Source organism: Leopardus geoffroyi, chromosome B2 (assembly GCF_018350155.1).
Source record: "Leopardus geoffroyi isolate Oge1 chromosome B2, O.geoffroyi_Oge1_pat1.0, whole genome shotgun sequence".
NCBI classification, from domain to species: Eukaryota; Metazoa; Chordata; class Mammalia; order Carnivora; family Felidae; genus Leopardus; species Leopardus geoffroyi.
The window spans coordinates 5,328,813-5,351,523 of NC_059332.1; the positions used below are offsets into that span (position 1 = coordinate 5,328,813).

The following is a 22,711-nucleotide window of genomic DNA, read 5'->3' on the forward strand; positions in this document are numbered from 1 at the left end:
TTTATCTGTTGCACTCCTCCCCCCACCCATCTCCCTTCTGGTAATCATCAGTTTCTTCTCTATACTTAAGGGTCGGTTTCTTCTTTTCTCTCTCTCTTTTTTTCCTTTGTTCATTTGTTTTCTTTCCTAAACTCCGCATCTGAATGGGATCACATGGTATTTGTCTTTCTCTAACTTATTTCACTTAGCATTATACTCTCTAGTTCACTCCATGTTGTTGCAAATGACAAGATTCCATTCTTTTTTTATGGCCAATTAATATTCCATCATGTATATATAGACCACACCTTCTTTATCTGTTCGTCAGTTGATGGGCATTTGTGTTGCTTCCTTAATTGGGCTCTCGTAGATAATACTGCTGAAAACATTGGGGTGCACGTATCCCTTTGAATTAGTATTTTTGTATCCTGTTGGTAAACACCCTGTGGTGCAATTGCTGAATTGTAGGGAAGTTCTATTTTTAACTTTTTGAGGAACCTCCACACTGTTTTCCACAGTGGCCATACCAGTTTGCACGTCCACCAACAGCGTACGAGGTTCCTTTTCCTCCACATCTTCGCCAACACCTGTTGTCTCGTGTTGTTGATTTTAGCCATTCTGACAGGTGTGAGGTGGTATCTCATTATAGTTTTGATTTGTATTTCCCTGATGATGAGTGATGTTGAGGGCATCTTTCCATGTGTCTGTTGGCCCTCTGGATGTTTTCTCTGGAGAAATGTCCATGTTCTCTGCCCATTTTTAAATTGGTTTAGTTGTTCTTTTGGTATTGACTTATATCAGTTCTTTATATATTTTGGATATTAACCCTTTATCAGGTATGTCATTTGAAAATATCTTCTCTCATTCAGTAGGATGTTTTTAGCTTTGCTGATTGTTTCCTTTGCTGTGCAGAAGCTTTTTATTTTATGAAGTCCCAATAGTTTATTTTTGCTTTTATGTCCCTTGCCTCAGGAAACATATCAGAAAAATGTTGCTATGGCTGATGTGAAAGAAATTACTGCCTGTGATCCCTTCTAGGGTTTTTATGGTTTCAGATCTCACATTTAGCTCTTTAATCCATTTTGAGTTTATTTTTGTGTATGGTGTAAGAAAGTGGCCGAGTTTCATTCTTCTGCATGTTGCTGTCCAGTTCTCCCAGCACCATTTGTTGAAGAGACTGTCTTTTTCCCATTGGATATTCTCTCCTGCTTTGTCAAAGATTAATTGATCATATAGTTGTGGGTTCACTTCTGGGTTTTCTACTCTGTTCCATTGATTTATGTCTATTTTTGTGCCAGTATCCCACTATTTTGATTAATGAAGCTTTGAAATATAACTTGACGTCTGGAATTGTGATGCCTCCAGCTTTGCTTTTCTTTTTGAAGATTGCTTTGGCTACTCGGGGTCTTCTGTGGTTCTGTACAAATTTTAGGACTGTTCTAGCTCTGTGAAAAGTGCTCTTGGTATTTTGATAGGGATTGCATTGAATAGTAGATTGGCTTTGGGTAGTATTGACATTTTAACAATATTTGTTTTTCCAATCCATGAACATGGAATGTTTTTCCATTTTTTGGTGTGTCGTCATCAATTTCTTTCATCAGTATTTTATAGTTTTCAGAGTATACGTCTTTCACCTCTTCTGTTCCTAGAGATTTTATTGGTTTTGGTGCAACTGTAAATGGGATTGTTTCCTTAGTTTCTCTTTCTGCTACTTCGTTATTAGTATATAGAAATACAACAGAATTTTGTACATTCACTTTTGTATCCTGTGATCCTACTGAATTCATTTATCATCTCTAGTATTTTTTTGGTGGTGTCTGTAGGGTTTTCTATAGATAGTATCCTGGCATCTGCAAATAGTGATAGTTTTACTTTTTCCTTACCAATTTGGATGCCTTTTATTTATGTTGTCCAATTGCTGTGGCTAGAACTTCCAATACTATGTTAAATAATGGTGGTGAGAGCGGACATCGGCATCTTGTTCCTGACCTTAGAGGAAAGACTCTCAGTTTCTCACCACTGATTATGATGTTCACTGTGGGTTTTTCATATATGGCTTTTCTTATGTTGAGGTATGTTCCCTTTAAACCTATCTTGTGGAGGGTTTTTATCATGAATGGATGTTGTACTTTGTCAAATGCTTTTTCTGCATCTATTGAAATGATCATAAGGCTTTTATTCTTTCTTTTATTGATATGTCTCATTGATTTTGTGAATACAGAACCACTCTTTGAACCCAGGAATAAATCTTACTTGATCATGGTGAATGTTTTGTTTTGTTTTGTTTTGTTTTTTTAATGTATTGTTGGATTTGGTTTGCTAGTATTTTGTTGAGGGTTTTTGCATCTGTGTCCATCAGATACTAGCCTGTACCTCTGGTTTTTAATGGTGTCTTTATCTGGTTTGGGTATCAAAGTAATGCTGGCCTCATAAAATGCATTTGGGAGTTTTCTTTCGTCTTCTATCTTTTGTAATAGTTTGAGAAGAACAGGTATGAACTCTTCTTTGTATGTTTGGTAGAATTTGCCTGTGAAGCCATCTGGCTCTGGACTTTTGTTTATTGGGGGTTTTTTGATTACTGATTGAATTTCATTAACGATAATTGGTCTGTTGAAATTTTCTACTTCTTCCTGATTCAGCTTTGGTAGGTTATATGTTTCTAGGAATTTATCCATTTCTTCTAGATTGTCCAATTTGTCATCATAGAATTTTTCTTAATATTCTCTTACAATTCTTTGTGTTTCTGTGGTGTCAGTTGTTACTTTTCCTCTTTTGGGGGGGGGTTGTTTATTTACGACCTCCCTCTCTCTCTCTCTCTCTGATGACTCTGGCAAGAGGTTCGTCCATTTTCAAGGAACCAAGTAGGCTCCCCAGTGTGATAACCTGCTTCTTGCCCCTCTCTGAAACCATGGCTCCCTCCCTCTGGTAGCCAGACCTGTGGGGTTTAGCCCACACCATGTCTCTACCCTTTCTACCCTCTTTAATGTGGCCTCTTCTCTACATTTAGTTGTGGAGGCTCTTCTGCCAGTCTTTGGGTCATTTTTGGGGTTGTCTGCACTGATGTGAGTGTTGTCTAGTTGTACCCATGGGACAAGATCCATTTAGGGTCCTCCCACTCTGCCGTCTTTGCCAGGAGTCTCCTGTTGAGTCTTGATTTGAGACCTAACATGATCAACACTCGTAAATAGTCCTTATGCGCTTGAAAAGATTGTTCTCCAACTTTTGGTCTAATGTACGTATGCTTATTAGCTTAAGCTTATTAAATTTACTGTTAAAATGATAAACTAGCCTTTTTATTTACATTAGGTCGATCTAATAATTACTGAGAGAGAAATTTGTTAAAAAAAAATTTCCCCTGGTGATGGTGGATTGTTTTCCATTTTCTTGAAGCTCTGTCATTTGCTATATAGACGTTTTGAAGATATGTTGTCAGGTACATTCAAGTTTAAAAATCTTACATCTTTCTGGTGAGTTGAACCTTTTCCTCATGACGTGGTGACCCTCTTCATCGCCAATGAATGCTTATTGCCTTCCAGTCTCCTTTAGCGACTATCACTGTCGTTACGCTGGCTCTCTTGGTTATGTCCCATGGTGCTTGAATTCCTCACGGCTGGACTTCGAGTTGCATGTCTCCAGGCAGGGTTTGTCGACTTCTGCAGGCTCCCGGGAGACACTGTTAACCTAGGACCATACGGAGTTACATTCAGCCCTTGAAGTTTTTCTGACTACAGAGATAGCACGAATGCAGGACAGACCATTTGTGCGACTGGTGGTAGTTACCAATGTTGGGGGACATCTATATCTTTTCCCCTTTATCCATTGTCAGTTTCTTGGCTGACCTTGACAGGTTAGGTTGGTTTCTAGCTAATACTCGTGCAGAGGCGTAGCCATTAGTTCAGAGTCTCCTCCGAGGTGGAAACCAGCTTTGGCTGGTTTCTGTGCTTTAGCCCATACCTTCTGCAGCCCTTCAAAATTGCCAAGAGCTTGGGGCAGAGCCTGGCTTCCCCACTTGCTTACCTCTTCAAGTTTCCAGTTTCAATTTATTTTGGGCCTTTGGAAAATTTTCACTTTCTTGCTAGCTTTGTGATTCATCTAAAAAAAATATTTTTGTTATTTTGTCCAGCCCGGAGCTATTTTTATTGGGAGGACCACTCTGGTGCTCTTATAAAAAAAAAAAAAAAAAAAAAAAAGGATCTCTCCGTAGAGTCTTTCTCATAAATATACTAAAATCAGGTTTTATTTGGTTGTGATTTCTGTCTGGTGTATTCTAAGGTTTCAGAAATAAAAACGGAAGATGATTCAGCATTAATCTAATGTATGCTGCTCTTTTGACTGAAATAAGGAATATTGTGAATCAAAACCTGACTTAGAATTCTTTTTACTGTCTCACTTACTTCTGTGTGGTCTAAACCAGGATGTTGGGGTGAGGAGCCATTTCGGTGTTTTTAAAAAAATATTTTGTAATGTTTATGTATTTTTGAGAGAAGGGGAGAGAGAGAGAGAGGGAGAGAGAATGAATGGGGGAGGGGCAGAGAGAGAGGGAGACACAGAACCCAAAGCAGGCTTCAGGCTCTGAACTGTGAGTGCAGAGCCTGATGAGGGGCTCGAACTCACAAACCATGAGCTCATGACCTGAGCCGAAGTTGGACGCTTCACCAACTGAGCCACCCCGGCGCCCCCAATTTTGGTGTTTTAAAACTAAGAACTTTCAATAGCAATTCAGTGCTCAAAAGAATAAAAATATATTGCTTCTTGAGCTGAATTCACAAGACTAATTCTTCTGACACGTTAGAGTTCATTTCCTGTCTTTCAATGTACCTCCATAAATACTGGGTTAAGGTACAGTTGTTTGCTGTGCATCTTTGGGGAAATCAGTTCACTTTTCTGTGCTTTAGCTTCCTCTGATGTCAAGCAGGAATGTAGTAATTCCAAGCACCGGGGCTTGTAGGTGGGACAAAATAAATAGTTCATGGAAAGCCCTTTGCATAATTCCTGGCCCAAAGTAATCATGGAGTGAACAGTAGCTGCTCTTGCTGGCCATTTATCTTTAATTTCAGAATCTTATTTTATTCTAACGCCTTTCTCAGGTATGTGCCCGTCCAAGATCTGCTGGGAATTTACAAGAAGCTCTATGGCCGAGAAGTCATCACCAAAAGTGCAATCGTTGACTGTACCTACCTTCAGTTCTTGGAAATGTAGGTGTCGCCCAGAGGAGAGCTTACAACTGATCTCAGTGTGACTTCCTTAGGGCGCTTTCTGACGTTTGAGTTTCCTGAGTTGGGTTTTGGATTTACGGGATTTTGCTCATTCAAAGGCAGTTGCATGATAGTAGCTACATGTTAATGGAGTTTTTTCCTTCATTATCTGCTTCGCTTCTCTGTACAAACCACACTCACAGGCAAAATTGTTGTTCGTGTTGCAGGTATGGTGAGATGCTAGCCGTTTCCAAGGTAAAGACTTCATTCTTCACAATCTCAATTTAAAGGATTACAAAGACACCAGGAAAAGCACTTATTGGTAACTTTTCTTTTTCTCTACTGTAGCTTTATCCCACTTATTCCAGAAGATCCCCGTTTTTGGTGGAGCAATTCCAAGAATATTTCCTGGGGGGACTGGATGACATGGCGTATTGGTCCACGAACATCTTCCGTCTGACGAGCTTCATGTTAGAGAACGGGACCAGGTGAGATCTGGCTCTCCTTGTACGCGGTCCTCCTGCCCTGTCCCCACCCCCCCCCCCCCCCCCAACTATCGTGCTCAGGTTTTCCACTGATCAAATGCAAAGCTCTCATGAAGTGCTAGCCTCTCTCATAACCGAGGAGGGAGAGCAAGGAACTCCCTCCCTCACCTCAAAGCTCCGACGCGCTCCCATGTGGTTACATGTGTTACTGTCTCCGGTTTTGGGGACGGAGAGGTGGATCCTGCAGAACTGTGGTCAGTGGGAGGGCCCCCTGTCCATCCCTGTGCCGCGTCCCCTCTTCAGGGAGGACCCGAGCTGTGCGCAGGCTGCGGCAGCCAGGGCCCAGTGAGCCTCCTCTCCGCCTGCCGCCATCTCAGGGTTAAAGGGTTTCAGAGGCCGCGGCACCAAACTCCCTCCTCTGAAGTGAGACGAGGAGTGGATGCGTTTGTAAATCGCAGCCTTCGGTTGGAGTCTGACGTTCAGCCCGTGTGGAACAGCGTCTGGAGCGCCAGCTCCCGCCCTGCGTGTCCAGGATGAGTGTTAACCGGGGCCTCCGACCAGGGTAGACCAGCCCGCTTCCAGCCGCAGTAGACCTTCGGGCTCACAGAGTCTCCCTGCTGGATGAGGGAGCCAAGGCTCCTCTCGGATCTGGCTTGCAACCACCCCACTGAGTATGCAGCCCCCGTGCGCTGTGCAGCTAAGTGGGGTGGGGGGTGGTCTGGAGAGGGAGCAGCGGAGGCAGCACCCCATGCAGACAAGGGCAGTGGGAAAGAGGGTTTTAGGGCCGGATCTGTGCCAGATGGCGGCTGCTCTAGGTAAGGAGTATAGGACTGGGGTTATAAATTGGAGAGGCCCAAATGTGTGTAGCTCTGGGATATTATATGCTGGATGCTGTTCTTTTGGCCTTAAAGACGTTTGCTAGTATCCGGGGCTGGCTCAGTTGGTCAGGCGTCCGACTTCAGCTCAGGTCATGATCTCACCATTAGTGGGTTCAAGGCCCACGTCAGGCTCCGTGCTGACAGCTCAGAGCCTGGAGCCTGCTTGGGACTCTGTGTCTCCCTCTCTCCCTGTCCCTCCCTGTCCCTCCCCTGCTCACATTCTGTCTGTCTGTCTGTCTCTCTCTCAAAAATAAATAAACATGAAAATAAAAACACTTTTAGTATTCAGAGAACGTTAACCATAATTATATATTGTGATTTGGAACAGAATTCCCTTGCGTGATAAATTTGACATTAGACTGTAAATATTAAACCTGTTTTAAGTAGCTGGGGAACAGTGAGGTAAACGATCCAATATAAATACTATTTTTAATAGTGAAATAAGCCTCCGGTGAAATCTCCAGGCCCTCCTTCTGTGGCCGTGGGTTTTGGGTGCACACAATGGTAGAGGATGGGCTTTGGAATTTTCCAGACCTGCCACTCACTGCTGGGTTATCCCAAGCAAGTAGCTAAACCTCCCTGAGCTTAAGTAAGTTAAAACTCGAGTCAAAAACTATTAGGTCTTGGGGCGCCTGGGTGGCTCCGTCAGTTAAGCATCCGACTTCGGCTCAGGTCATGATCTCATGGTCTGTGAGTTCAAGCCCTGTGTCGGGTTCTGTGCTGACAGCTCAGAGCCTGGAGCCTGTTTCAGATTCTGTGACTCCCCCTCTCTTTGACTCTCCCCCACTTGTGCTCTGTCTCTGTCTCTCTCTCTCTCAAAAATAAACAAACATTAAAAAAAAAATATTTTTTAAGAGATTATGTAACTAAAATCACACAGTGGCAAAGCAGAGACTGAAACCCAAGTTTAACTTTCAATTCCCTACCCTTAACCATCAAAACAAGTGACAGGTGATTTGAGCTCACAGAAAATGCTCATACAATCTTATCAACACTGAAGCACAAATTATTGATGCCTTTGAAAGTCACAGGAGAACTGTAGATGGTCCCTGTACGAGATAAGCACAAGAATCAGAAGATGGCCTCCAGAGGTTTCCTAAAAAATGTATGGGCATTCTATTAGGGCAACTCTCTCAATACCCATGAACCTCACACAATTCCAAGCATCATGGAGCTCTGACCTTCGTCCACATATGTCCTTGGATACCCAGCAGGTAAAACTCAATGCTTCAGGGCCAAATGCCATCCGGCACACGTTTACTAACAGCGCTGGTAGATGCAAGTACTACAAGTGCACCGCCTGTCCCCCTCACCCCCAAGACCACCCATAGTGTGGCCACTACAGACATCAGGAACACAGCTTGGAAAAACTATTTGCTCTCTCAAAGCCTAAGAATCTCCCTGAGCTTTGTTTTCTCATCTGTGAAATGGGGGCAGAAATAATTCTGTCTTTGATCACGGGGCTGTTGGGAGGTCCACCTGAGGGCGCTCGTGTAAATGGTTCAGTGTGTGGGAAGCACTTCATAAATGTTGGCTCCTAGTGTTAGGACCACCATTGGAAGGAAGTTCAGTTTATGTTGGTCATGTGAGTGTGAATGACCTGCGTTTATTTGTTTTAAAGATTTTCTCTTTTTAGTTTAAAAAACAATTTTAAATTAATTTTTAAATTTACATCCAAGTTAGTTAGGATCTAGTGCAATAATAACTTCAGGAACGGAATCCAGTTATATGGGAATCCCCATATAACCCCCAGGGCTCCTCCCAACAAGTGTCCTCCTTGATGCCCCTTCCCCGTTAAGCCCTCCCCCCCGACTCCTCACCCTTCCAGCATCTTCCTTGATGCCCCTTCCCCGTTAAGCCCTCCCCCCCGACTCATCACCCTTCCAGCATCTTCCTTGATGCCCCTTCCCCATTAAGCCCTCCCCCCCGACTCCTCACCCTTCCAGCATCTTCCTTGATGCCCCTTCCCCGTTAAGCCCTCCCCCCCGACTCCTCACCCTTCCAGCATCTTCCTTGATGCCCCTTCCCCGTTAAGCCCTCCCCCCCCCGACTCACCACCCTTCCAGCAATCCTCAGTTTGTTCTCTGCATTTAAGAGCCTCTTATGTTTTGTCCCCCCTCGTTGTTTTTATGTTATTTTTGCTTCCCTTCCCTTATGTTCATCTGTTTTCTATCTTAAATTCCACATGAGTGAAGTTATATGATATTTGTCTTTCTCTAATTTCGCTTAACATAATACCCTCTAGTTCCATCCACATAGTTGCAAATGGCAAGATTCCATTCTTTTTGATTGCAAGTAATACTTCATTGTATATGTATATGTGTGTGTATATATATATATATATATATATATATATATATCACATCTTCTTTTAAATTTTTTTAAAATGTTTATTTATTTTTGAGAAGGAGTCAGAGTGAGCAGGGGAGGGGCAGAGAGCGGGAGACACAGAATCCGAAGCAGGCTCCAGGCTCTGAGCTGTCAGCACAGAGCCTGATGTGGGGCTTGAACTCACGAACTACAAGATCATGACCTGAGCTGGAGTCAGACACTTAACTGACTGAGCCACCCAGGCACCCCAATATACCACATCTTCTTTATCCATTCATCTGTCAATGGACATTTGGACTCTTTCCATACTTTGGCTATTGTCAATAGTGCTACTATAAACATTGGGGTGCATGTGCCCCTCGAAACAGCTTACCTGTATCCATCCCTTGGATAAATACCTAGTAGTGCAATTGCTGGGTCATAGGGTAGTTCTATTTTTAATTTTTTGAGGAACTTTCATTCTGTTTTCCAGAGTGGTTGCACCAGTTTGCATTCCCACCAACAATGCAAAAGAGATCCTCTTTGTCCACATCCTCGCCAACATCTGTTGTTGCCTGAGTCGTTAATGTTGGCCATTCTGACAGGTGTGAGGTGGTATCTCTTTGTGGTTTTGCGTTGTCTTTCCCTGATGATGAGTGATGTTGAGCATGGTTTCATGTGTCGGTTGGCCATCTGGATGTCGTCTTTGGAGAAGTGTCTATTCATGTCTTTTGCCCATTTCTTCACTGGATTATTTGATTTTGGGGTGTTGAGTTTGATAAGTTCCTTATAGATTTTGTATACTAACCCTTTTAACTGATATTTCATTTGCATATCTCTTCTCCCATTCCGTCAGTTGCCTTTTAGTTTTGCTGATTGTTTCCTTTCCTGTGCAGAAGCTTTTTATCTTGATGAGGTCCCAGTAGTTCATTTTTGCTTTTGTTTCCCTTGCCTCTGGAGACATGTCGAGTAAGAAGTTGCTGTGGCCAAAGTCAAAGAGGTTTTTGTCTGCTTTCTTCTCGAGGAGTTTGATGGCTTCCTGTCTTACGTTTAGGTCTTTCATCCATTTTGAGTTTATTTTTGTGTCTGGTATAAGAAAGTGGTTCATTCTTCTGCATGCCGCTGTCCAGTTTTCCCTGCACTACATGCTGAAGAGACTGTCTTTATTCCATTAGATATTCTGTCCTGCTTTGTCAAAGATGAGTTGGCCATACGTTTGTGGGTCCATTTCTGGGTTCTCTGTTCTGTTCCATTGATCTGAGTGTCTGTTTTTGTGCCAGTACTGTACTGTCCTGATGATTACAGCTTTGTAATACAGCTTGAAGTCTGGGATTGTGATACCTCCAGCTTTGCTTTTTGGGGTCTTTGGCTATTTGGGGTCTTTTGTGGTTTCATACAAGTTTTAGGATTGTTTGTTCTAGCTCTGTGAAGAATGCTGGTGTTATTTTGATAGGGATTGCATTGAATATGTGGATTGCTTTGGGTAGTATTGACATTTTAACAATATTTGTTCTTCCTATCCAGGAGCATGAAATCTTTTTCCATTTTTTTGTGTCATCTTCAATTTCTTTCATAAGCTTTCTATAGTTTTCAGTATATAGATTTTTCACCTCTTTGGTTAGATTTATTCCTAGGTATTTTATTGTGGTTTTTGGTGCTATTGTAAATGGGATCAATGCCTTGATTTCTCTTTCTGTTGCTTCATTATTGGTGTATAGGAATGCAACTGATTTCCGTGCACTGATTTTATATCCTTCAACTTTGCTGAATTCATGGATCAGTTCTAGCAGGTTTTTGGTGTAATCTTTTGGGTTTTCCATACAGAGTGTCATGTCATCTGCAAAGGATGAAAGTTTGACCTCCTCCTGGCCGATTTGGATGCCTTTGATGTCTTTGTGTTGTCTGTTTGCTGAAGCTAAGACTGACAATACTATGTTGAATAACAGTGGTGAGAGTGGACATCCCTGTCTTGTTCCTGACCTTAGGGAGGAAGCTCTCAGTTTTTCCCCATTGAGGATGATGTTAGCGTTGGGTGTTTCATATATGGCATTTACGGTCTTGAGGTGATCCTTCTATCCCTACTTTCTTGAGGGTTTTTTCCAAGAAAGGATTCTGTATTTTGTCAAATGCTTTCTCTGCATCTATTGAGAGGATCATGTGGTTCTTGTCCTTTCTTTTATTGAGGTGATGTATCACATTGATTGTTTTGCAGATGTTGAGCCAGCCCTGCATCCCAGGTATAAATCCCATTTGGTCATAGTGAATAAGTCTTTTAATGTATTGTTGGATCTGGTTGGCTAGTATCTTATTGAGGATTTTTGTGTCCATGTTTGTCAGGGAAATTGGTCTATAGTTCTCCTTTTTAGTGGGGTCTTTGTCTGGTTTTGGAATCAAGGTAATGCTGGCTTCATAGAATGAGTTTGGAAGTTTTCCTTCCATTTCTATTTTTTGGAACAGCTTCGAGAGAATAGGTGTTAACTCTTCTTTACATGTTTGGTAGAATTCCCCTGGAAAGCCATCCAGCCCTGGACTCTTGTTATTTGGGAGATTTTTGATTACTAACCAATTTCTTTACTGGTTATGGGTCTGTTCAAATTTTCTATTTCTTGTTTCAGTTTTGGTGGTGTATATGTTTCTAGGAATTTGTCCATTTCTTCCAGATTGCCAACTATATTGGCATATAATTGCTTGTAATATTCTTACTATAGTTTGTATTTCTTTTTTATTGTTTTTTAACGTTTATTTATTATTGAGAAACAGAGACAGAGCATGAGCAGGGAAGGGGCAGAGAGGGGGAGACACAGAATCCAAAGCAGGCTCCAGGCTCTGAGCTGTCAGCACAGAGCCTGACGTGGGGCTTGAACTTGTGAATTGTGAGATCATGACCTGAGCCCAAGTCGGACGCTTAACTGACTGAGCCACCCAGGTGCTCCTTGTTGTTCATATTTCTGCTGTGTTGGTTGTGATCTCTCCTATTTCATTCTTGATTTTATTTACTTGGGTCCTTTCCTTTTTCTTTTTGACCAAACTGGCTAGGGGTTTATTAGTTTTGTTAATTTTTTCAAAGAACCAGCTCCTCGTTTCATTGATATATTCTGTTATTTTTGGTTTTGATAGCATTGATTCCTGCTCTAATCTTTATTATTTCCTGTATTCTTCTGGTTTGGGGTTTTATTTGCTCTTCTTTTTCCAGCTTTTTAAGGTGTAAGGTTAGGTTATGTATCTGTGACCTTTCTTCCTTCTTTAGGAAGGCCTGGATTGCTATATACTTTCCTCTTTGACCTCCTTTGCTGCATCCCAGCGGTTTTGGGTTGTGGTGCTATCATTTTCATTGGCTTCTATGTACTTTTTAATTTCCTCTTTAACTTCTTGGTTAGCCCATTCATTCTTTAGTAGGATGTTCTTTAGTCTCCAAATATTTGTTGTCTTTCCAATTTTTTTCTTGTGGGTGATTTCAAGTTTCATAGTGTTGTGGTCTGAAAATATGCACGGTATGATCTCGATCTTTTTGTACTTGTTGTGGGCTGATTTGTGTCCCAGTATGCGATCTATTCTGGAGAATATTCCATGTGCACTGGAGAAGAATGTGTATGCCACTGCTTTAGGATAAAATGTTCTGAATATATCTGTTAAGTCCATCTGATCCAGTGTGTCATTCAAAGCCACTGTTTCCTTGTTAATTTTCTGCTTAGATGATCTGTCCATTGTTGTCAGTGGGGTACTGAAGCCCCCTACTATTATGGTATTATTATCAATGAATTTCTTTACGTTTGTAATTAATTGATTTATATAGTTGAGTGGTTTCATTTTTGGGGGCATATATATTTACAATTGTTAGATCTTCTTGGTGGATGGACCCCTTAATTATGATATAATGCCCTTCTGCATCTCTTGATACAGTCTTTATTTTTTTTTTATTTTTTTTTTTTAAATTTTTTTTTTCAACGTTTATTTATTTTTGGGACAGAGAGAGACAGAGCATGAACGGGGGAGGGGCAGAGAGAGAGGGAGACACAGAATCGGAAACAGGCTCCAGGCTCTGAGCCATCAGCCCAGAGCCTGACGCGGGGCTCGAACTCACGGACCGCGAGATCGTGACCTGGCTGAAGTCGGACGCTTAACCGACTGCGCCACCCAGGCGCCCCCAGTCTTTATTTTAAAGTCTAGATTGTCTGATATAAGTAAGTATGGCTACTCCGGCTTTCTTTTGTTGACCATTAGCATGATAGATTGTTCTCCATCCCCTTACTTTCAATCTGAACGCATCTTTAGGTCTTTGGTTTTGGAACAGCATATAGATGGATCTTGTTTTCTTATCCGTTCTGATACCCTCTGTCTTTTGATTGGAGCGTTTAGTCCATTGACATTTAGAGTGAGTACTGAAAGATATGAATTTATTGCCATTGTGTTGCCTGTAGAGTTGGGGTTTCTGGTGGCATTCTCTGTTCCTTTCTAGTCTTTGTTGCTTTCGGTCCTTTTAGTTTTGTTTCAACCTTTCTCCCCTCAGATAGTCCCCCTTAAAATTTCTTGCAGGGCTGGTTTAGTGGTCACTAACTCCTTTAATTTTTGTTTGTCTGGGAAACTTTTAATCTCTCCTTCTATTTTGAATGACAGCCTTGCTGGATAAAGAATTCTTGGCTGCATGGTTTTTTGATTCAGCACATTGAATATATCCTGCCACTCCTTTCTGGCCTGCCAAGTTTCTGTGGATAGGTCTGCTGCAAACCTGATCTGTCATCTTTTGTATGTTAAGGACTTTTTTTCCCTTGCTGCTTTCATGATTCTCTCCTTGCCTGAGTATTTTGTGCATTTGACTATGATACGCCTTGTTGATAGTTCGTTTTTGTTCAATCTAATGGGAGTTCTCTGTGCTTCCTGGATTTTGATGTCTGTGTCTTTCCCCAGGTTAGGAACCTTTTCTGCTATGGTTTGCTCATATAAATCTTCTACCCCTTTTTCTCTCTCTTCATCTTTTGGGACCCCTATGATTCAGATGCTTAAAAAAATTTTCTAATGTTTATTTTTGGGGGGGAAGGAGGGGAAGAGAGAAAGGGAGATGCAGAATCTGAAGCAGGCTCTAGGCTCTGAGCTGTGAACACAGAGCCTGAAGTGGGGCTCGAACTCATGCACTGTGAGATCATGACCTGAGCTGAAATCATGAGTTGGATGCTTAACCGACTGAGCCACCCAGGCTCAGTTTTCTTTTTGAGAGAGTGTAAGCAGAGGAGGGGCAGAGAGAGAGGGACAGAGGATCTAAAGCAGGCTCCAAGCTGTCAACACAAAGCCCAATGTGGGGCTTGAACCCCTGAATCGTGAGATCATGACCTGAGTCAAAGTTGGACACTTAACTGAGTGGGCCACCCAGGCACCCCTAAAGATTTTATTTTTAAATAATCTCTATACTCAACATGGGGCTCGAACTCACAACCCCGAGATCAAGAGTCTCATGCTCTTCTGACTGAGCCAGCCAGGTGCTCCAACATTTATTTGTTTTATAAAATCCGTGTGTAATGATCCTCAAGTGGAGAATAGTTTTGGCATTTGTTTTGGGTAGGTTGTCCAAATAGTTATGGACAGCCAGACCTTACTCTTTAAAATTTTTTTAAACGTTTATTTATTTTTGAGAGAGACAGAGAGACAGAGTACAAGTGGGAGAGGGGCAGAGAGAGAGGGAGACACAGAATCCGAAGCAGGCTCCAGGCTCTGAGCTGTCAGCACACAGCCCGATGCGGGGCTTGAACCTATGAGCCGTGAGATCGTGACCTGAGCCAAAGTTGTACGCTTAACCGACTGAGCCACCCAGGTGCCCCTAAACCTTACTCTTTAATTAGGAGAACTCTCTGAGAAGGAACAGATTTGTCTCTTGATCTCCGTTCTGTTTATTCAAGGCGGAAAATTCCTTGAATTGATTGTCTCTTCACACACAAAGAAAGATTCATCAGAGTTTGTGGAACTTGGGGGAAATATGGAGAAAGGCTCCAAAGAAAAAGGAGGCAAATTCAGGAGCGGGAGAAACAGTGTGTCCACTGTCATATTATAAGGATTTCTCAGCGTCCTGATAATTATCTTCCAAAGCAGATTTGTCGCTGGAAACTCCTAGTGTAGCTTCTGGAAGAAACAGCGGAAGAATGGTAGTTATGTTTGCAGCCGGAGCTCTGCATAATTCAAAAAGGATTTGTAACTGTAGCGTTCTTGCCGTAAGGCTGCCATCCCGATCCTGGTGTTGGAGAACAGAGCATTTGAGGAAAAACCTTTTCCGAAGCTGAACGCTGGCTCTGAGAGAGATGATTTTTTTTTAAATGTTTATTTATTTTTGAGAGAGACAGAGAGAGAGAGACAGAGCATGATTGGGGAAGGAACAGGGAGAGAGGCAGACACAGAATCCAAAGCAGCTCCAGGCTCTGAGCTGTCAGCACAGAGCCTGACACGGGGCTTGAACTCATGCACTGTGAGATCATGACCTGAGCCGAAGTCGGATGCTCAACCGACTGAGCCACCCAGGTGCCCCTAGAACAGACTCTTGTAATGTAATACTCCCTTGCTTAGTGCTTCCTTCCAGAGGGAGAGGGAAAGTTTACCTCTTATGTTCTCTTAGTGGCCGTGTCAGTTTACAAATCTTTGTTTTTAAAGGAATGAGATGAAGGAAATAAGACCTATTGGAGCATATGCGGGCATAATCGGGCAGAGAGGGGTGCCGTTGGGAATCCCTTTCTTTTTGTCTCCAACTCCCAGAGGGTTCATGGTAGCGTGGGGCAGTGGAACAGGTTCACTGGGAGGGAGGAGGGCGGCGTGAGTCTGGGGTGACCAGAGCAGGTGCACAGGAGGGAGGGGGGCGGGTTCAGAGCCCCACACTGGGCTTTGTGCCGACAGCTTGGAGCCTGCTTTAGATCCTGTGTCCCTCTCCTCCTCCTCGCGGGGAGGGGTCTGGGGTGACCAGGGTGTGGGGCTGTCTGCAGTCGGCTCATACACCCTCAGCACGGAGGCCCCCGGTCCTTCAGCAGTGCCGTCTGGCTCCGTCACGAACGCCTCTAGACTAAGGCTTCTGGACGCGGCTTCAAGTGCACCGCCGATTCTCAGTAAAATTCATGCCTGGACAGAAGGTAGTAGAAAAATGCCTGATTCATCTGTGTCCCCAGTGACTGCAGTCTGCCCGAGAACCCTCTGTTCATTGCCTGCGGCGGCCAACAAACCAGCGCCCAGGGGTAAGTGGATTCCAAACCTGTTCGTAGAGAAACAACATGCAAACCGAACAAGGAACACACCGAGGGGTGCTCGGTAGACACGAAGACAGGATCTGTAGACAGGTAGGTGCGTAGGTCCGCCGCTTACAGCCGTGTGATTTTTCAAGCAAGGTGCTTAATTTTTTTTGAGGTGCAACTTCCTCCTCCTGGCAAGATAGAAAAAAACACATGTCCATATTCCCAGAATCACGGCCTGGATTTCGTGCCAGCATGGATGTAAAGCAATTGGCATATCAGCGAGTCGCTCGCTAAGGAGTCAAAATGGTAGTTCATGGTGTTATTACCATCACTGTTAGTACTCATCAACTTAGGGTGAAATCTGGGTGGTCCTCGAGGAGACCGGGTGAGCAGAAGATGGTCAGGTGGTTCCTGAGGAGGGGGGCCAGGGGGCCCGACTTGTATTCTGAGGGCTGGCGTCCCTGTGGGGCCCCGTCCCGACCACGTGCGCTTACTAAGCGTGTTCGTATTCTGCACGTCAGTAACGAGAGGGTGTTTCCTCCTCGCTGGCTCCAGGGGCTGGTTTAGGCTTTGAGGCCTCATCGTGAGCAGGACAGAGACGGTTCCTGCGCCCCAGGGTATGTGTCCGGCAGGGAGATGGGCACTGAACAAAACTCGTAGATAATCTCAAGCATCAGGAGGGACGTAGCATGGAGTGCCCTGACCCCGTCACAGGAGAGCCCTCGGAGACGAAGTGGTGTTTCCGTGGATATTTCAGGGTGAGCGAGGGGTAGATACTCGGACGCCGCTGCAGTGAAAGAGAGAGAGAGAGAGTGTAGAGCCGCAGAACAGGAGAGTTAAGCCCTCACGGTTTAATTTATTTAAATGAGGTAAGCCTTTGTTTTTTTAATGTAACTGAATTGAATGCCTCTGGCTCGAGCTTGTAATGTCTAGGGTGTCAGAGTCCCTACACCGGCTGGTGTTGTACACGGGCCCCTGCGTTCATTCCCGTTTCCCGGCTGTTCTGTCCCGCTCCTCTGCGCATCTGATTTTCTGCCTCTTAAAATATATGACTTGGAAAACATACTTTTATTGCATGGTTCATTCCAGTGTGTCTTTGAAGATAAATCTGTGTGCCTGGATACCGGCGTCCCAAGCACCTACCATTTCTTTTTTTTTAAGTGGTCTTTTTTTAATGTTTATTTTTGAGAGACAGGGTATGAGCGGGGGAGGGGCAGGGAGAGCGAGGGAGACACAGAATCCGAAGCTCCGACTCGCGAACCCACGAAATCACGACCTGAGCTGAAGTCCGACGCTCACCTGAGCCACCCAGGCGCCCCACCTACCGACTATCTCTTGACCATTTGCATGAAATGCTGAAATCCCGTCTTGTTGTTGTTATTTTTAGTAATCTGGAAGAACTTCACACCTTTTATACCAGAAGAGTTTGAGGCTCCAGGAAGTAGTTTTTTTATAAGCACCGGCTCTTAAACCTTGGAAATGTGTTCAGTAAAATTCTGTGGCATGTCCTGGGAAGGTTTTTCTCTTTCACCTTCCAGATAATAGGATTTCGTGGTCTTTCACCCGAGATGGACCTGACTTCGTGTCCATCGTTCGGGGGCCTGTTGTTTCCTCAGTCTGTCCCATTTTGTGGTTCTCCCTTCCAGCAGCTCCAAAGTACAGAAAAGTGATTTCCATAGGAATTTGACTGCGTCCCTCACTAAAGAGACTGGAAAAAATATAAACTATACTGAAAGAGGAGTGTTCTTCCGCGTGGATTCCTGGACCTCGGTAAGAGTTTTCTGTTGCTATGGGGGGGGGGAGGGGGGAGCTGCCCACTGCGATCTTGACCTGCAGACGTACTGGCTGTTTACTTGTTCACTGAGCGCCCTGTGCGCCTCCAGGCCAGCAAATACCCTTGGCCTCCAAATCTGGTTTTCTCTAGAGACGTCCTGAGATGTGAGTCTGGACCTTTGTGGCCTTTGGCAGGTCCCGCGGAGCCTGAGGTGGCCCTGGCGGATGCCGCATATGAAATCCATCCATGCGATCATCTTTTCAGTGTCAGACAGTTTGGGGCGTCTGGGTGGCTCAGTCAGTTAAGCGTCCAACTGCGGCTCTGGTCACAATCTCACAGTTCATGGGTTCGAGCCCCGCATGGGGCTTTGTGTTGACAGTTCAGAGCCTGGAGCCTGCTTCAGATTCTATGTCTCCCTCTCTCTCTTTCTCTCTCTCTCTCAATCTCTCTCTCACCTTCCCCTGCTGATGCTCTGTCTCTGTCCCTCAAAAATTAATAAAAAGAACGTTAAGTGTCAGACACTCAACTGGGCGTGTAAGATGAAAGGGAAATAGACTGACCTTGAGAAAAGGTGTCTAATTGGGGTGATAAGTACACAGATAATCATATGTACGTAGTATGCAACAAATAACACGCGGGTGGGCAATACTCTGCCTGTGAGACAAAACTTCCCTCTTTGACTTAGGCCTTGAACAGGAGGTTATATTTCATCAGTGAGCATGTATCTCCGTGGGTTGGGAAAGCTTGGGGAATATTTGGAAATACGGGTAGACTTTTTGGCCTGGAAAACAAGACAAGGGATACAAGGTACTCGGAGAGGTTTGGGAAGGCACTGGACTGTGAAAGAGCTCTTAACGCCGGGAGAAGGGTTCACGCGACATCGTCTAAACGGCACCTCTGGGAGTCGGGCAAGGGCCTGGGCGGGTCTGTTCTGTGGGGTGCAGGCAGTGCCGACACGGGGGACGGGCTGCGGCCGCCCCGAGAAGGGCCCCTTACCTGGGTTAGCGCTCTGCTGTTGCTGCCTTAAAATTCCTACTCACTGTTGAACTAGGGGCTCTGTGCTTCCATTTTGCACTGGGCTCCACAAATTACACAGCCAGTCCTGACCCGGGATCCTCCATCACGCACTTATCCTCTTGTCCTAGTTACTTGGATCCCCTTCATAAAAAGGGAAGTCCTGTAAGAGAAACACTTTATGTTCCTGAGGCCTGTCGTGGTGGCTGGCACACAGCAGGTGCTGATTAAATGCTTCCTGGCTGAACGAGCGAGGCAGAGCTGGGCATTAGGCTGGGCGTCTGTGTGCAGCCCGCCAGGGGGGCTGGATGGGAAAACCAGGAGGCACGGGCCTTTCCTGCAGGGCCCTCAGTGGGCTCTTCTCTGGAGCCCGAGCTGCGAGGGGCTGTCCCCCTGCTCTGGCCGATGCCACTCCGCCCGGGGCAGCCCTCGGAATTCTGGTCTGGTCTCGTGACACCCTCAGGTGGATTTAGAGTTGTATCCCCTGGGCTTGGACGGATCTGGTATGTGGCCGGATTATTCAGGGCCGCTTGGGTGCGCGAGCAAGTTACGAACAGCTGAGCATCCCACACGGACGGCCCGGTCCCCGCTCCAGTGTTTTGCAGCTGAGCTCTCCCGCCTGGCGCGCCTCTACCTGCTGTGGTTTGGAGGGTGTTTTGGGCATCTCGGTGGTGGTCCAGTTCTTGGGGGTGAAAATATGCACAGACACGCACACACGGACACAGAAACGCACACACACGACGCACACACACACAGAGATCTGCACACACACACCCATAGACACACACGTAGACATGCCCCTGCACATGCATAGACACACAGATACACAATCAGTTCTATATTGAATGAACTTTTAAGCTATTTTAATCCATTAGCTTTCTTTCGTTCTGTTCTTCAGGTTAACACAGAGCACAGACCATCCTGACTTTGGTTCAGGCTAAGCCGCAGCAAACTTCCTTACCTGCTGGCGTGAGACCTGGGGCTGTAACTGCTCCCCCCCTCCCCCCCGCATACTGGGATAGTGATTGGCCTGCCCTGACTGCCCATCCCAAGTGGTCTTAGCTATTGATTGGAATCAGCGCTTTATTTATTTATTTATTTATTTATTTATTTAGCACTTGTCAAAACTGGCTTCCCTTAGACAGTCTAATACTTTTGACAAGAAATAATAGTTTTGCCGATGATGCCATGTGTCTTTACCTGCCTGTACTAATTTTGTTTTCCAGGATTCCCTTACTTTTGCGTACCAGGCTCTGGAGAGGAACATACGGACAATGTTCACGGGCGGCTCTCAGCAGTCGCTGAAGCACGTCTCCAGCCCCTTGGCTTCTTACTTCCTGTCTTCTCCTTATGCAAGACTCGGTTGGTAGGTAGAAGTTTCTCCTTTCCTGAATGCTATCATCAGCATGACTTTCAGTCATTGAACAGATTTCGGATGGCACCTGTTAGCACCTCATATTCCATTCCGGTCACCATCAACAAAAATATTAATTTAATTTCATCTTTATAATAACCACTTGGGGCACCTGGGTGGCTCAGTCAGCTAAGCGTCTGACTTTGGCTCAGGTCATGATCTCACGGTTTGTGGGTTCAAGCCCCGCATCAGGCTCTATGTAGACAGCCTGGACTCTGGAGCCTGCTTTGGATCTGTCTCTCTCTCTCTCTCTCTCTCTCTCTCTCTCTCTCTCTCTTTCTCTCTCTCTCTCTCTCTGCCCCTCCCCTGCTCGGACTCTCTGTCAAAATAATATACATTAAAAAAATTTTCAAAACCCAATAACCACGATCTCCTTAAAATTGGTGAAAATGTGTTTAAATACAAGGAGCTTTCACCTGACTGAATAATTACAACAATAAAGTATTACAGAATATTTGCAAAGCTTCAATGTTCTTGAAGACCTAATGTCACAGACGTTTGGGAACCTAATGACATTAGAAGCATATGAACAGATGGCTAATCCAGTGATCGGAATATCCTAACTTCATATGACAAAAGCCTAGTAAACCACGGTAATTATAAATACAATGTTGGGGATGCCTCTGATTTTAATAATCAACCGAAACCGAGCCCCAGTATATAGAAGTGATTGTTTTCTGGAGGTTTGGGGACACTTCTTTTTTAAGCCACGCTCCTTAAATCCATATGACATTGTTTCCCTTGGAAACATTTACTGACAGCTCTTCTTTTTTGGGCCACCAACGCGTGCAGCCCCAGCACAGGAATGGGGGGTGAATGTTGTTTTTACTGGCCGTTCAGTCGTGCATAATGGCTCCTCGTGGCCGCCTTCCCGAAGGAGCCAAAGGAGGCCTCCTACTAGGCTTGCGGTCACGGGAGGGGGGGTGTGAGGACAGGGGGGTGTGGGGGTGGGGGAGCAGCAGTGAAGACAGAGGTCTCTCCCCTGCACTCAGCCTCAGAGCGCAGGGAACAGCAGTGTCTCCCTGGTGCCTGTCAGCTCCTTGGAAACTACTTGTCTCCCTCTGTTCTGCCTTTTATTGCTTTTGTGGCCATAAGAACGAGAATAAACAGATGATCTCTGGTCTTTCTAGCTGCCACAGCAAAGACCTTTGAGCCTTTGGGTTTGTCTACTTCTGTACCTGCTCCGTCATAGATTCTCATTTAGAATCACCCACTAGGGCGCCTGGGGGGGCTCCGTCGCCTCAGTGTCTGGCTCTTGATTTCGGCTCAGGTCATGATCTCACGGGTTCATGCCGTGTTTTCTCTCTCTCTCTGCCCCTCCCCTTGCTTGTGCTGTCTCGCTCTCTTTCAAAAATAAATGAATAAACAAAAAAAAGAAAGCAAGCAAGATCTACTAACTACATTGAACAGTTAGTATTTTTCACAGCACACGGCACCCTGTGCAGCTAAGGTAGAGATAGCATGTGTACTTAACACGAGTTTGTCCCAGACTCAGTTTGCGTCTGTTTGTTACCTGACCTGTCAGAGCCCGTGCCACGGGCTGGGTGCAGTCGTCCTCTCTTGCCAGGCGAGCTCAGGACCGTGCACAGCTATTCTGGGTTTTGCATAGAGGACCTGAGGCTCTGTGAGGATGCTTTTCACCTGCTCGGGTCATAGGGCCCAGAAATGCCCAGAGGCCTTGGTGGCCTCAGTGTCGTCGTCGTTGTGTTTCTTGGAGAGCAAGACCGAATCACACGAACAACGTCAACTCAGACGTGAATGCTCTCCGCAGTCAGGCGGGGTGAAGAAGTCAACAAGAGGAAGTTCTAGGGAGGAAGGACACAGGAGACCGTCTTACCCATAGTTCTCAGCAGATACTGCGGGGGGTCCTCTCTTCTTCCCCGCAGGGCAATGACCTCAGCTGACCTCAACCAGGACGGGCACGGCGACCTGGTGGTGGGCGCTCCGGGATACAGCCGCCCCGGCCACGTCCAGGTCGGCCGCGTGTACCTCCTCTACGGCAACGCCCTGGGCCTGCCCCCCATCGACCTGGATCTTGACAAGGAGGCCCACGTGATCCTGGAGGGCTTCGAGGTGAGGCGCCCATCTCCAGTTTTTCCTTTTGGTGTCCATAAGCCACTGCCTGTCTTTCTCAGCTGAGTCTCCAGAGTGAACAGCCAGTCACAAGAATGACGGTAGCAACACACAGCCGGTGGCCGATGCTTATTTTAAATGCTTGTTTTTAGTTTTGAGAGCGAGAGACAGCACTTGAGCAGGGAAGAGGCAGAGAGAGGGACAGAGTGCTAATGGAGGAGGGGCAGAGAGAGAGGGGGACGCAGAATCTGAAGCAGGCTCCAGGCTCCGAGCTGTCAGCACAGAGCCCGACGTGGGGCTCGAACCCGTGAGACATGAGATCACGACCTGAGCTAAAGTCGGATGCTCAATGGACTGAGCCGCCCAGGCGCTCCACGCTTTTCCGTTTTT

General features: G+C 45.3%; 1 protein-coding gene across 4 annotated transcripts in view; it reads left to right on the forward strand.

Annotated features, from left to right (window-relative positions):
* GPLD1 (glycosylphosphatidylinositol specific phospholipase D1) overlaps positions 1–22,711 on the forward strand; it is a 70,919-nt gene that overhangs the window by 30,620 nt on the left and 17,588 nt on the right. For 3 of the 4 annotated variants that reach the window (XM_045497223.1, XM_045497225.1, XM_045497222.1), the window contains 7 exons: positions 5,067–5,174; positions 5,402–5,429; positions 5,523–5,662; positions 15,984–16,049; positions 17,693–17,816; positions 20,061–20,200; positions 22,135–22,321. In XM_045497223.1, coding sequence (XP_045353179.1) covers positions 5,067–5,174; positions 5,402–5,429; positions 5,523–5,662; positions 15,984–16,049; positions 17,693–17,816; positions 20,061–20,200; positions 22,135–22,321 — 793 coding nt within the window. The remainder of the gene's footprint in view (positions 1–5,066; positions 5,175–5,401; positions 5,430–5,522; positions 5,663–15,983; positions 16,050–17,692; positions 17,817–20,060; positions 20,201–22,134; positions 22,322–22,711) is intronic. The other variant, XM_045497224.1, reaches the window with a different exon arrangement.